Source organism: Helianthus annuus, chromosome 17 (genome assembly GCF_002127325.2).
Source record: "Helianthus annuus cultivar XRQ/B chromosome 17, HanXRQr2.0-SUNRISE, whole genome shotgun sequence".
Taxonomy (NCBI): domain Eukaryota; kingdom Viridiplantae; phylum Streptophyta; class Magnoliopsida; order Asterales; family Asteraceae; genus Helianthus; species Helianthus annuus.
In genome coordinates, this window is record NC_035449.2 from 146,716,538 (window position 1) to 146,728,694 (window position 12,157).

At 38.7% G+C, this 12,157-nt stretch overlaps 1 protein-coding gene across 1 annotated transcript; it reads left to right on the forward strand.

Moving 5' to 3' along the window:
- Window positions 1–696: 696 nt before the first annotated feature.
- On the forward strand, window positions 697–3,249 carry LOC110896019 (acyl carrier protein 1, mitochondrial). The gene is made up of 2 exons (XM_022143428.2): window positions 697–929; window positions 2,870–3,249. Exons 1-2 carry the CDS (start codon window positions 723–725, stop codon window positions 3,044–3,046), a joined length of 384 nt encoding a protein of 127 aa, XP_021999120.1. The 5' UTR covers window positions 697–722; the 3' UTR covers window positions 3,047–3,249.
- Window positions 3,250–12,157: the final 8,908 nt, after the last annotated feature.

The window sequence follows — 12,157 nt, forward strand, 5'->3', positions numbered from 1 at the left end:
CGCACGAAGATATCAAGTAGTAATTCCGTACGGAATTACTTAATTCCGTGTGAAGTATGTAATTTCGTGTGAGAGTCTTAATTCCGCATGCAAGTGATTCCGTGTGAAGGTTGTTTCATGGGGAATTACAGTGTCTATATATAGGGCTATTTCCGTTTCAGTTGATACGGAATTAGGAAGTGATACCGAAGTGCTGCCGGTTTGTCTTCTGATTGTACACCGTGTTAAATCAATATACAAGACAGTTTAAGTGAAGATCTTGCTGAATTTGATGCATTATGTCTGTTTCCGCCTTTCATAGTGTATAGAACGCCTCTGATCGACTCAATTCGGGTCCGCAAATGATCCTACATACGCGATCCATAAACAATGCAATATTAAGTTGGTTATGGGCCAATGATCTTCTTCTAGCACATTGGCAGCTTCATGACCTTTTAAAGTGGATGTTATGGATTGAAGTCTTGTCTGGAGCAAAAATTCTTTGGGTTTATTTAGCCCATGTTTTTATAACAGTGAGCCTTCGGACGATAAGTTTCCTCTGGAACGGAGCCGTCAGCCGTCTGCGTATAGTATACGGATATGGATGGCCATTTACCATTGGGTTTACCTCATTGGTTCAAAAAGAAAATTTAGTTGGTTATGGGCTTTGGGCCGAAGATAAAGCCCAATACCACATACCCATAAATTCCAACAGTTTTCAGGCAAAGCAAATCAGTGGAAAAATGGCGTCGGCATTGAGAGCAGCAATTCTAGGGCACGTACGAGTCCCTGTGGTGGCTAACGGATCCAAGCTGCTGGCACCGTTATGGACTCACCGGACCACATCCGTTCGATCAATGTCGTCTCATGACGATCATCTCGAAAAGACTCAAGTCATTGACAGAATCCTCGACATCGTCAAGAGCTTCCCCAAAGTGGATCCTTCTAAGGTATTCTGTTTGTTTGTTCTCGTTTTTTGTTTAATTCAGTTTCTAGTCTCAAATTAGGTTAAAATCTTAGCTGAATCTGTTTAGTTGTACCTTAGACCTAGTTTAATTTTCGGTTTATTAGATCGGAGAAATGATTAGTGTTATCGTGTAGTGTTGTTTGAATCAGCGAGAGGTTATGAATTGTATGATTAAATGCGCTATTGTTTAGCTGTACCTTGACCTAGTTTAATCTCAATAGTGGATTTAGTTACTTCAATATATTGAGAAACATACATTTGAAGGATAAGAATTTGATGTATGTGTCACTAATTGAGGGTTCTCTGCTATATTGTTCATCTCTGGATGAAAAAAAAGAGTTCTTGATCACCAAATTACTTGTCTTTTAAAAGTAAAATTAAGGGATTCTCTTAGACCACACGGTGTGGAGGCGCTTGAAAATGAGGCGTTATTCGACACGTAAGCATGCGTCAGAAAAGTGTCGTGGTACCAAAAAACACGGGGTGGGATGGGGCGTGGAAGGGTGGCGTGGTGGCACACATGGAATACATTTTTTATAAATATTTTAAATTTAAAAAACAAAGAAAATCAATAAAAAAACCCACCACCCAATGAGAAGCCTCCACATCACACATCACCTTGGTTTAAAAAAGCGTGAGACGCTCCGAAGCGTTTTGGTTCCAAAAGCTTTAAGCGAAGCGAGAGCTTCACGTATACGAAGCACTCAAAATTAAAAAAAAATAAAAAAAAATAAAAAAAAAATACTGTACACATCGATATTCTATTCTACTTGTTAATCAATTATAAACACAAAAACATGATTCAAAAACACACTTAGCACATAAAAAACATAGTTAAAACATAAATTAAAGTGGAAACACACTTAAAACATAAACATAAAAATAGTCTTTAATGCTGATTATTGGAGAAAGTATGAAGAATCCCAGGAGAAGAGGAAGGGAGCGGCTGAATATGTTAAAAGATAGCTAATGTTCTTTTTTTAGGGTAAAGAAGTAGCGGCCTCATTTAAACCTATTTAAAGACTATTGGGCCTATATAAATGACCCAAATGTGACCTGATTGGGCTGAAGCTTCGCCTCAAACCAAGGTCGCTTCGCGCTTAAAGCTCGCCTCAAAACGCTTCACGTGTTGTGACGCCTCAGAGCAAAAAAAGCGACATTCCCAGCGCCTCACACTTTAAGCTCGCTTAAAGCGCGCTTTTTTAAACCAAGCACATCACCCAACCTCCATGCCGGTAGAAAACATGCCGCCCTTCCCTCCACGCCAGCCAAAACGCCAACAACGGGGTGGTGTAGTGGCGTGGTTGAGGCCTCCACGCCAGAAACCACGCCCCACACCGTATGGTCTTAAATGTGTATATGATCACACAGTTGTGCATTAGCACCTGACAAGATGACGTCACGTTTTCTTTTGATCTTGTCACATTACACCAAACCTACTTCCACATTATGCCCCAAGAACCGTAGCGTTTGGTCTAGGGGTGTTCATAAACCATCGAAACCAACCATACTGCTCAAACCGAAGCAAGCCGGCCGGTTTGAGATCTTTACGGTATGGTTTGATGGTTTGGTTGTTTAATGGTTCAGTTGATGGTTTTGAACTTGGAATCGGTCGTGTTAAGTGAACCAGTCCTTTAACCTTTTTTTTGATATATTCTTGGAATAATATTATGTTCATGAACCATTTTTATCAATTTAAAAAAATGTCATGTTATGTCATTTTTATCCAAACCGCTAAAATCCGACTGTGCAGCTGACCCACTTAACGTGGCTGGTTCGGTTTGTCGATTCTTAAAACCGTAGTTTCTGTTTCGCCCCATAATTTTCGTCAAACCGCCCGAACCGGACCATGAACACCCCTAGACTTCTGCCCTTATTTTGCAACTGTATAATCTGGTTATTGTTTTCTGTGATCATATGCAGGTAACTCCTGAAGTTCATTTCCAGAAGGATCTTGGGTTGGACAGCTTGGATAATGTGGAGATCATAATGGCCATTGAAGAGGAGTTTAAGTTGGAGATCCCCGACAAAGAAGCAGATAAGATCGACTCTTGTGCACTCGCAATTGAGTACGTATATAATCATCCCATGGCTAGCTAAAGCTTATGCTTTCGGTTTTGGCGCATTTTCTGTTTGCATTTTTTGTATACGAGTTGAAGTCTACCGGACTTTACTAGGAAAATAATTAGAAGCATTTGTGACTTCATCATCCTTGCGTGTTTGTTAAACTGAAATATGCATGAACATGATTTACCAATGTTTTTGGTTCTGGAATCATTATTGCAAAACAATTGTTTGTTTTAGGAGTTGCGTATGGATACCATTTTCAAATACTAGTGATTCATTGTTCTGTGTTCCCAGTCTAGCAACTAACTATAGTCTTCGGAAACGACAACTAAGCTAGCTAGCTTGGGTGTGGGTAGGACAAACTGACTGGTTCGGCGGTTGGTTTTGGTGGTTTAACGGATTTTTATAACTTTATGTCTCAAAAATAAAAAATATAAATAAATAACGAAGGTTAACGGGTCAGTTCGATTTACATTGTTGGTTCCAAATTTGAAAAAGTCACCTGCCTAATATGTTTTGACAGGGATGATTTGGTCTGTTCAACACCTTATGAACATGGGTGTCATTTAAGATTTTCATTCCCAAATTCTTAATCCAAACATACGTGTTTCACTGAGGTATATGATTAGTGGACAATAGAACATGTTTTAAATTTTCATCCAAACATAGAATTCTGAACGTTGAAAGTAATAGAATGGGTTATGTAAGGGGTTTTCAACAAACAGATAAAACCGAAGAGGTCTGAATCCAGGTATCCAACCTAGTTGGTTTGGTTGGTTTTCCATAATCATAGTTAGATATTTGATCTAAAGGGTTAGACACTTATCCCAGTGGAAGGGACGGGTGCACATGAACTGAAGTCACGAGTTCGATCCGGGTTAGGGGCGGTTTTTGGCCGATTGCCGTTCAAAAAAAAAGATATTTGATCTAAAATTATCATCAAAACATTGAATTGCGAACACCTGTTATTGCCTTGTTTAATTCGTTATATTCTTTCTTAATAAATGAAATGAAATAAATTGGTAGCTAGTTACATAGTATTTTTATCAAAGAATCACTTTAGTTTAATGAATTTGTTAAATATCAAGAATTATGAATGGCCCAGGATATTGGGTATCGTTCATTTCACATTTCACAGTTGTCTAACGAACACTACCTAAATTTCATCTCAACTTTTGAGAAATTACAGATCTAGTCCAGACTTTTTGTAATGATGAGAAATTACTAGATTTTGGTCTCTTAAGGCCATTGGGTATGGGGCGTGGGTTGGGGTAAAACGCCCAAGCCACCACCTCGGGTGTGTTTGGGTTGGGGCGTGGCCCTTGAGGCTTGGCTTTTAAGCCGGGCGTGGGGCGGTATGGCCATGCTAGGTGGCTGCCTCCCATTCGCTCACCCGCCACGTCATAGCGGGGTTTCAAGGCTTACTATGAAGCCGTTTCGAGCGGCGAGTTGAGCCACGAGGACCGGGTGGCGGTGGCGAACATAGAGTTTCGAGGCAAGGAGCGAAAGGCGTTCGACAAGATCGACCTTTTTGAAATTTATTTAACGCTCTAGGTTTGTTATTTTGTAATTTTTAGAAATTATGTAATTTTTAGTATTATGTAATTTTAAATTTTAATGAAGTTGTAGGGTTTTTTTTTTTTTTTTTTTTTTTTTTTTTTTTTTTTTTTAATAAATGTTGTGTGATTTTTTATAAATTTTTTGTAATTTTTTTTTAATATTCTGCCACCGGTGCACCCAACCCACGCCCCGCCATACCCCGCGGACACGTAACCAGACGGTGGGGGGATCCCATTCCACGTGTCAACAAATGCCCCAACCCAAGCCCAACCCAAGCCCCACCATACCCCATGGTCAGGGGCGTATCAACATTAAGGTTAGGGTGGGCGGGCGCACCCTATGAAAAAAAAATTAGTGTTATTTTTCGCCGGAAATCCTGACTGCACCCCTTGGAATTTTTTACCCGCACCCCTTGAAATTTTCAACCGCCCCACTTAGAAAAAAAAAATTATTAACCATTTATTCCCTTAATTATTTAATCCAATCAAAGCCTAATCTGCAATCAATTTTTATTAACACAAGCCTAAACCCAACCTAAAGAAATTTGAACTAAATAAAATAACCCAAACCCATCCACCCATTCCATTTCCAAATCCCGCTCCCAAAAAAACTCCCAGCGACTTGACGCCACTGCTCACGACCTGGTAGCTTTTTTTTACTAGAAAAACCAAAATTCCGGTTGTACCGACCCATATTACGTCAGAATTCCAATATAGAACTAGTATGGTTTATTTATTTATTTATTTTGTTTTATGTGATGATTAGAAGAAAATATAGATGTGTAAGGGGGATCTTTTTATATTTTTTTGTTGTTCTACATTTGTAGTTAAATGACTTTTTTGTTTTATTTATAGCTTTGTTTGTTTAAATGGTTAGTTACAAGTAATCAACATTTAATATTAGGGCTTGGATGTTTAAAAATATAATTGAAAGTTATGGGATATGGTTGAACATGATTGTTTATTTTGTTTAAGTGTTTAGTGTTGTTGTATGAACTAATGGAGCAAATTATATGTATTAGGAACAATGAGTAAGAATATAATGAACTTATGATGTGTTTAGTATCTTTAGATGATATTTTGGATATATTTCAAAAAAAAAAAAAAAAAAAAACCTGTAGGGCACAATTTTAAATAAGTTTGTAATTTGTAACGACGTTTGACGTGTTTTTGATGATTTGTAAATTTTAGTTTGATATTCTTTTGTCTTACATGATCCGACCCGACCCGACCCGCTATGAACTGATATTTTTATACAACTAAGGGTCTAAAATCTTTGAAAATATTTTGCACCCCCAGAAAAAAATTCCTGAGTCCGCCACTGCCCATGGTCTAACATTGAAGAAATTGAAATGTAAAATTACCGTTTTACTCTGAAGTCTGAAATCCATTTCAAAATAATTTTACCCAAGTAATTAGACATCGATTAAAAAAACTTGTTAATTTGAAAAATGAAATAACAAAATGCGTGCACATCATAAATATATAGCAAAGTATTTTGGTGGAATCGGATATCTAAGGTAGAAGATACTCCTTAACATCGAATCATAAGCTGGGCCGGTCTAATTTGCCAAACAAGTTGACAAGATCGTTGTGTTTAGTATGGTTTCATTTGGATGTAACCAACTTGTTCAACTATGTATATCAATTCGCTAAAACCCTATTATAAAATAAGGGTACAGGGTATAGGATCGGTGACTTGAGCGGGGACTTCAAGGTCACCGATCGATGACTATACCGGGTGAAGGAGAGTGTTCGGTGAGGAGGAGAGAGGGTGGGGAATTCGGTGAGTGTTTACCGAAAAGGGGGAGAGAGAGTGATTGAGAAAATGGTGGGTCCCAACCCTTTTAACCAATCACAATTTTTTTTTATTTTTTAACCTACTCAAACACCCTAGGGTGATTGACTATACCCTCTGATTGAGTGTAAAATGGGGAGTAGAATGGGGAGTTGACATGACATAATATTATTGGGTAGGATTTCACTCAAACACCCTAAGGTGTTTGACTATACCCTCCACCCTAAGACTATAGGGTGTGGTCTTGACCACCATGACCCTCCACATAGGCGCCATGTCACCCACCTCTAATCCACTATCCAAACTCACTACCTGTTACGCTTCGCATTTCTGTACTTTCTGTATTTAGAAAGTCGTATTTACATTTCTATTTTTAGTAAGCTCATATTCGTATTTTATTTCAATCTTTATAATCTCGAGACTTTAATCATAATGGAAATTGCATTTTATTATACATGCACAATACATAAATAATCACGAAATACACGTTTTATATAAAAACCGAGCCATACATTGAGTTTATATTATTTTGGAATGTTAATCACACGTGTTATCATCATTCATACTCTTGGATACACTAAATACCCAAAAACATGCTTTATTATGAGTTTCTAGTATAAAATAATGGAATTATCAAACTAGGGGTCAAACTTCAAATTCTAGAAAGTTTGGTAAATTCTGCAAGTGGCGCACGGCCATGCAACTGATGCGCACGACCATGCATACCGCGATCCAAATGACCACGCACCTGATGTGCAACACCCTGCTTTCCATGACCGCACGATCGTGCACCCAATCCGCACGGCCGTGCAAAAGCATTCAAACTCACGAATTTGACTCCTTTTCCCTCATTTCAACCCCCAACCACCCCCATTTAACCCCCAAACCCTAATCCCAACTATAAATACAGCCCCTTACCACCTCCTAAACACTTTCCACACTCCAAAAACTCTCTCTAACACTCCCAAATCTCTATATTTCTCAACTTTGGGCAGATTCATCCAAGTTCAAAACAGTGAGTTTTGAGCTTGTTTGTTCACTTTTCTTCATGTTTTTCTTCTTCTCCTTCCTTAGAACACCTCTAAGAATGTTACCACAAGTTTACCATGGTAAACTAAGATGGAACATTACCATACTTGAGGTCCAAAGTCCGATTTAATTTCCGTTTTTATAAAACTTTCATCACTTACAACTTTTGCTTATCTTTCTTGGATGAACATGAACCAAACCTTGTCCCGAACTAATCTTCATGTTAAGGGGCTTGAGTTTAGGTGTTATTCCAGAAAGTTTGAGGTTCAAACACCTCCAAAACAACCAACCTAGGTCACTAAACAAGTTCATAGTCACAAAGTGAACAAGACTACATCAAGTCTCCAAACACTATCCATGTTTGGAATGCACTCATCTAGTCAAGTCACTTGGTTGTTTAAGTGAGTTAGATGATTGGTTCATCTAAATAGTTCCAAGAAATCAAAGTAAGCCAACCCCACCTCGTCTCTAACATTCGCCATGTTTGGTATGTACACATCCGGGTTATTCTTATTTGGCTACTTAACTAGTTAGTTATTTGTACATCTTATTCATGACCAAATGAAATCACCAACTAAGTTGATGATTTTGTGCTTTGGTGAATCATATAATGAGGTTTAATGGTTGAAAATCATCCTACCTCCTTGCTTGACTTTACATGATATTACGAGACTAACATAATTATTGGACATAATATATAACTAAAATATAGTTCAAAAAAACTCCCAACACTAACCAATTCATGGTTAGATGCTAAGAGATTGGTAAATATTATCTAAAGTTAAAATTCCTTATAGTTGGACTTCCACTGGGTGAAATCGTGCCCATGAAAGACACATGAACTTGGTGTCCAATATAAGTGTTTTAGGAAGATAACCTTCATGTATTTTCTTATGTACATATTTTTATATTAATTCCCGACTCTAACCCATAATCAATCCCCAAGTACTCACACTCCTTCGTTTCTCCAATGTAGGGTAACTTCAGTGTTCCTAAAAACTTCAAGACTAAATTAATTCACATTTGTGGAAAGCTTTGCAAACCATGAGTATACTCGTTTTACACACTTTGGGTACAACATGTACACATTATTACAAATCACATACTCAAGATTAAACTTGTTCATATAAACACTCTATTTGTTAAAACATGATACTTGTTATATTCTTGTTATTACATGGTATACTCATTCTTGTGTACTATATGCTCATTAACTTTGCAAGCCTACCTTAACAATTATAGCACTATAGGATTAACGCACTACCAGTATTCTTGTGGTATTGTTAAGTAAACTATTTACGGCTGATGTGTGCAAAATGTAACATATAAATTACATCAAACGAGGCATAAAACTAACCCTTTTTTAGTACTAATGTTGGAAAAAGTGTGTTTTTGTCTTCCTTTTAAATTTACAGGACCAAAGAAGCTTAAACGAGCAAAAGGAACAAATATACAGCCAAAACCAAAATAAATACAAAGAAAAGGAATAAACGTGACATGCCCGACCCCTCGGCAGTATCCCCAAAGCAAAAACAAAGAAACAGAAGACTGACCACAGGGTCGTGTCCACTGGACACAGGGGCGTGGTCAGTTGCATGCAGAAAAGACAAAGCTGTGGAAGCTTCTACGCCCACCACGGGGGCGTGCCCAGCTCAGCACGGGGTGTGCCCATGGACAAGGGGCCGTGGCCAGGGTTCTGTGCAGGCTATAAATAGGGGTGCTTGGCTCACTTCAAAGGCATCCCTTGGCTAATCACTACTCTCCCACTTTGCCACCACCCCATCACAACTAAACCACCAACACCCACCACCATCATCCATCATCCATCATCCATCATCCATCATCCATCTTTAGAGTGTGTAGTAGTCTCGGGATCCAAGATTGATAAGTAAGAGTTCTTGCCAATCGAAGGCCATGTTTGGCTAAGCCACTTACATCACCTGGTGAAGACAAGTCTTTTATGTATTACTTTTGGTTTTTAATCTTTCGGCACTTTTTATTTGGTTTTGTATTAATGACTTTAATAACAAGTTTCTTATGTTGAAGGTGAATTTTCTTTATCATTTGTCCGTGGTGTCTTAGCATTACTTTACTATCTATATAAAGTAAAAGATTTACACCATTCATGTCTCTACGGTCTATATAGAGGCATGTTGGCTACCTGGTCGGGGGTTAAGGGAATGGTTTAGTAAGGTTTTTGCCTTGTTCAGTGTATAGATCCTGCAAGGACCTGGTATTGGATAGCCGGGGTGCAAATGGCTTGATCCCCTCATATGTAAACTACTATTAATACATTAAACTGACTATTTGGGATTGTATCCCTGCTGACTCAAACCATTTAGCCAAGGGTAACGTCACCTTGAAAAGAGGGGCTTACCACTTTTCGCATTAATAACTTAATTAATTATCTTTCAATATTCTGACCCTTTGGGATTGTATCCTTGCTGACTTAAACCACTGGGTTGAGGGTAACGTCACATTCAAAAGAGAGGCCTACTACTTAACTAAGATAATCTCTTAAAAAGTCCGAAAGTGCAAAAATCATCAAAAGGTACTTAAAGGCGAGTCGGATCCAAGTGATTCATCTTGTCTATCTATTTTTATTTTATTTTTATTTCTGCTTTTAGTTTTTATTTTCATGTTTAAAACCTTTTCTCAAAAAATTTTAGATTGATTAGATGTTGAGGATAAACCGGTACTAAAAGCTCTTGTGTCCTTGGACGACCTTGGTATCTTACCAACGCTATACTACGCTCACGATGGGTGCACTTGCCTAAGTGTGTGTTTAGTGTTAGTAGAATATCATGTTTTATAAATTTAAAACTTGACTAATATGTAAAATGGGTTTAAAATATCAATAAAAATATATCCCACCTCACACACACCAAGTTTTTGGCGCCGTGGGACACAATGATTTTAAGAAAGTTAGGAAACATCAGCCTAATCATTTTTACTTATTTTTCTAATTTTTTAGGATTTTTCTTAATTTTTCAGCTTCTGCAGACTTCAGCATGGGGCCGTGCCCACTGAACACGCCCCCGTGCCCAATCTTTGTTACTGGCAATCCTGTTTTAAGTCAGACAGTAGCTGAACATGGGGCCGTGCCCACTGAACACGCCCCCGTGTCCAATCTTCAGTTACTGAAAACAGAACCGTAAGATCCCGACGGTTGGTAATTTCTGACACAAACATGAGTGATATTGATTATTTTTACTTTCGCTCCTCTTACGGTGAGTGGTGTCTATGTGGTGGATCTCATAAAGATTTAAAATGTTATTTTCTAAATTACATTCCCCACTATTTAGACCCATCGTTTCCCTGTAACCTTAAGATGGGCGAAAGTAAAAACGATCCCTATCTCTCCCCCGAATGCCCTCAACCATTTCTTTTAGATGACATAACTTTCGAAGAATTATGTCAGCTCGAAGAAATACTTCTCCAAATAATAAAAGAGCTTGAGATGAAAACTAGTTATTCATCACAAGACAACAATCAAGGAGAATTATTGGGGTCGCATTCGGATTCTAACAACATCGTAGATACCAAAAGCACCTCCAACTCTTATGAGAACTTGAGCGATAGGCGTCCCTGTGTCGATTGTGCCGTGAAGGACTCTCCATCGGTCTCCGCCGATGCGTTCATAGACCTAAGCGATTCGACATACACCTTCTTTAACGAGAGCCCGGATAAGGGGAATAACGGTCGGTTTTGCACACCGGTATTTAGCTTAGGTTTTATCCTTTCCGATAACCTCTTGCGTTCTTTTTTTAAATCAAGAGCAATTTAGGTACCTTAGGCACTTCGGTGTTGTTCCCTCCAGTAAGAACCGCCCGATCCAGAAAAGTTCCTTAAAATAAGACGAAACTTCATAAAACTCTCTAGCCCCGTGTCCAGGTCAACAGCCCTATGCCTACCTAAAAATTGACCACGGGGTCGTGTCCAGGCCATCACGCCCCATGTTCAGAATACGAACAAAATGTGTCAGAGTCTTGTCTGACCACGGGGTCATGTCCAGCCGACACGGGGCCGTGGTCAGCGTGCTGTCGTTTTCTGTAAAGTCAGCATGATTCCTGCACATTTGGACCCATTCCAAAGACCAAGATCTGCTGGGATCTTCACATATACCCTACAAGGTATATTCCAAAGAAGGTTCTCAACAACCATCTTGTCTTTACCACTTTTGTCTCTTGCCTTTTTCTCCTAAAAACTCCTCAAACATCCATTAAAGCTTGAAACTTCTATGTCTTCAAGCTTTATTGTGATATTTGCTAGGTTTTTAACCAAGGAATCTTATCAAAAACAAGTTTTATAACACTGTTTTAAGTTATTTATGCTCAGAAAGTCTCAAAGTTCAGAAAAATAATTTAAAGCTATGAGATTCCTTGTTTCAAAAATCTGCAGAATGGTGGCCACGGGGCCATGGCCGGAGTTATTGTTTCATTACTTTGAACTTTTCGACTTGTTTTCTTAGAATGTCGAGCCGGAACAGCGGAACATCTTTAGCTCACTCAAGAAACGATCGAATGGGAAGAAGAACATCGGTGGAAGACTCCTTGGTCAACTATGTGTATGTCTTGCGAGAAGCCATTGATGAGATGACATCAGTGGAGGAAGCCTTAATTGACCGTATTAACCATTTGTCGGCGGGGTTAGAGAGTTGCCTTCAAGAAGTCAACCTTTTGCACCAAAGGTTGAATATTCTTGCTTCACCTCCTATGGTGCCAATCGTCACACAAAGAGGTGGAATGTCATGCCGGA

Coding starts and splice junctions, on each gene's coding strand:
- LOC110896019 (XM_022143428.2), top strand. CDS start 723: ATGGCGTCGGCATTGAGAGCAGCAATTCTAGGGCACGTACGAGTCCCT. Junction 930..2,869: donor CCAAAGTGGATCCTTCTAAG/GTATTCTGTTTG, acceptor GATCATATGCAG/GTAACTCCTGAAGTTCATTT.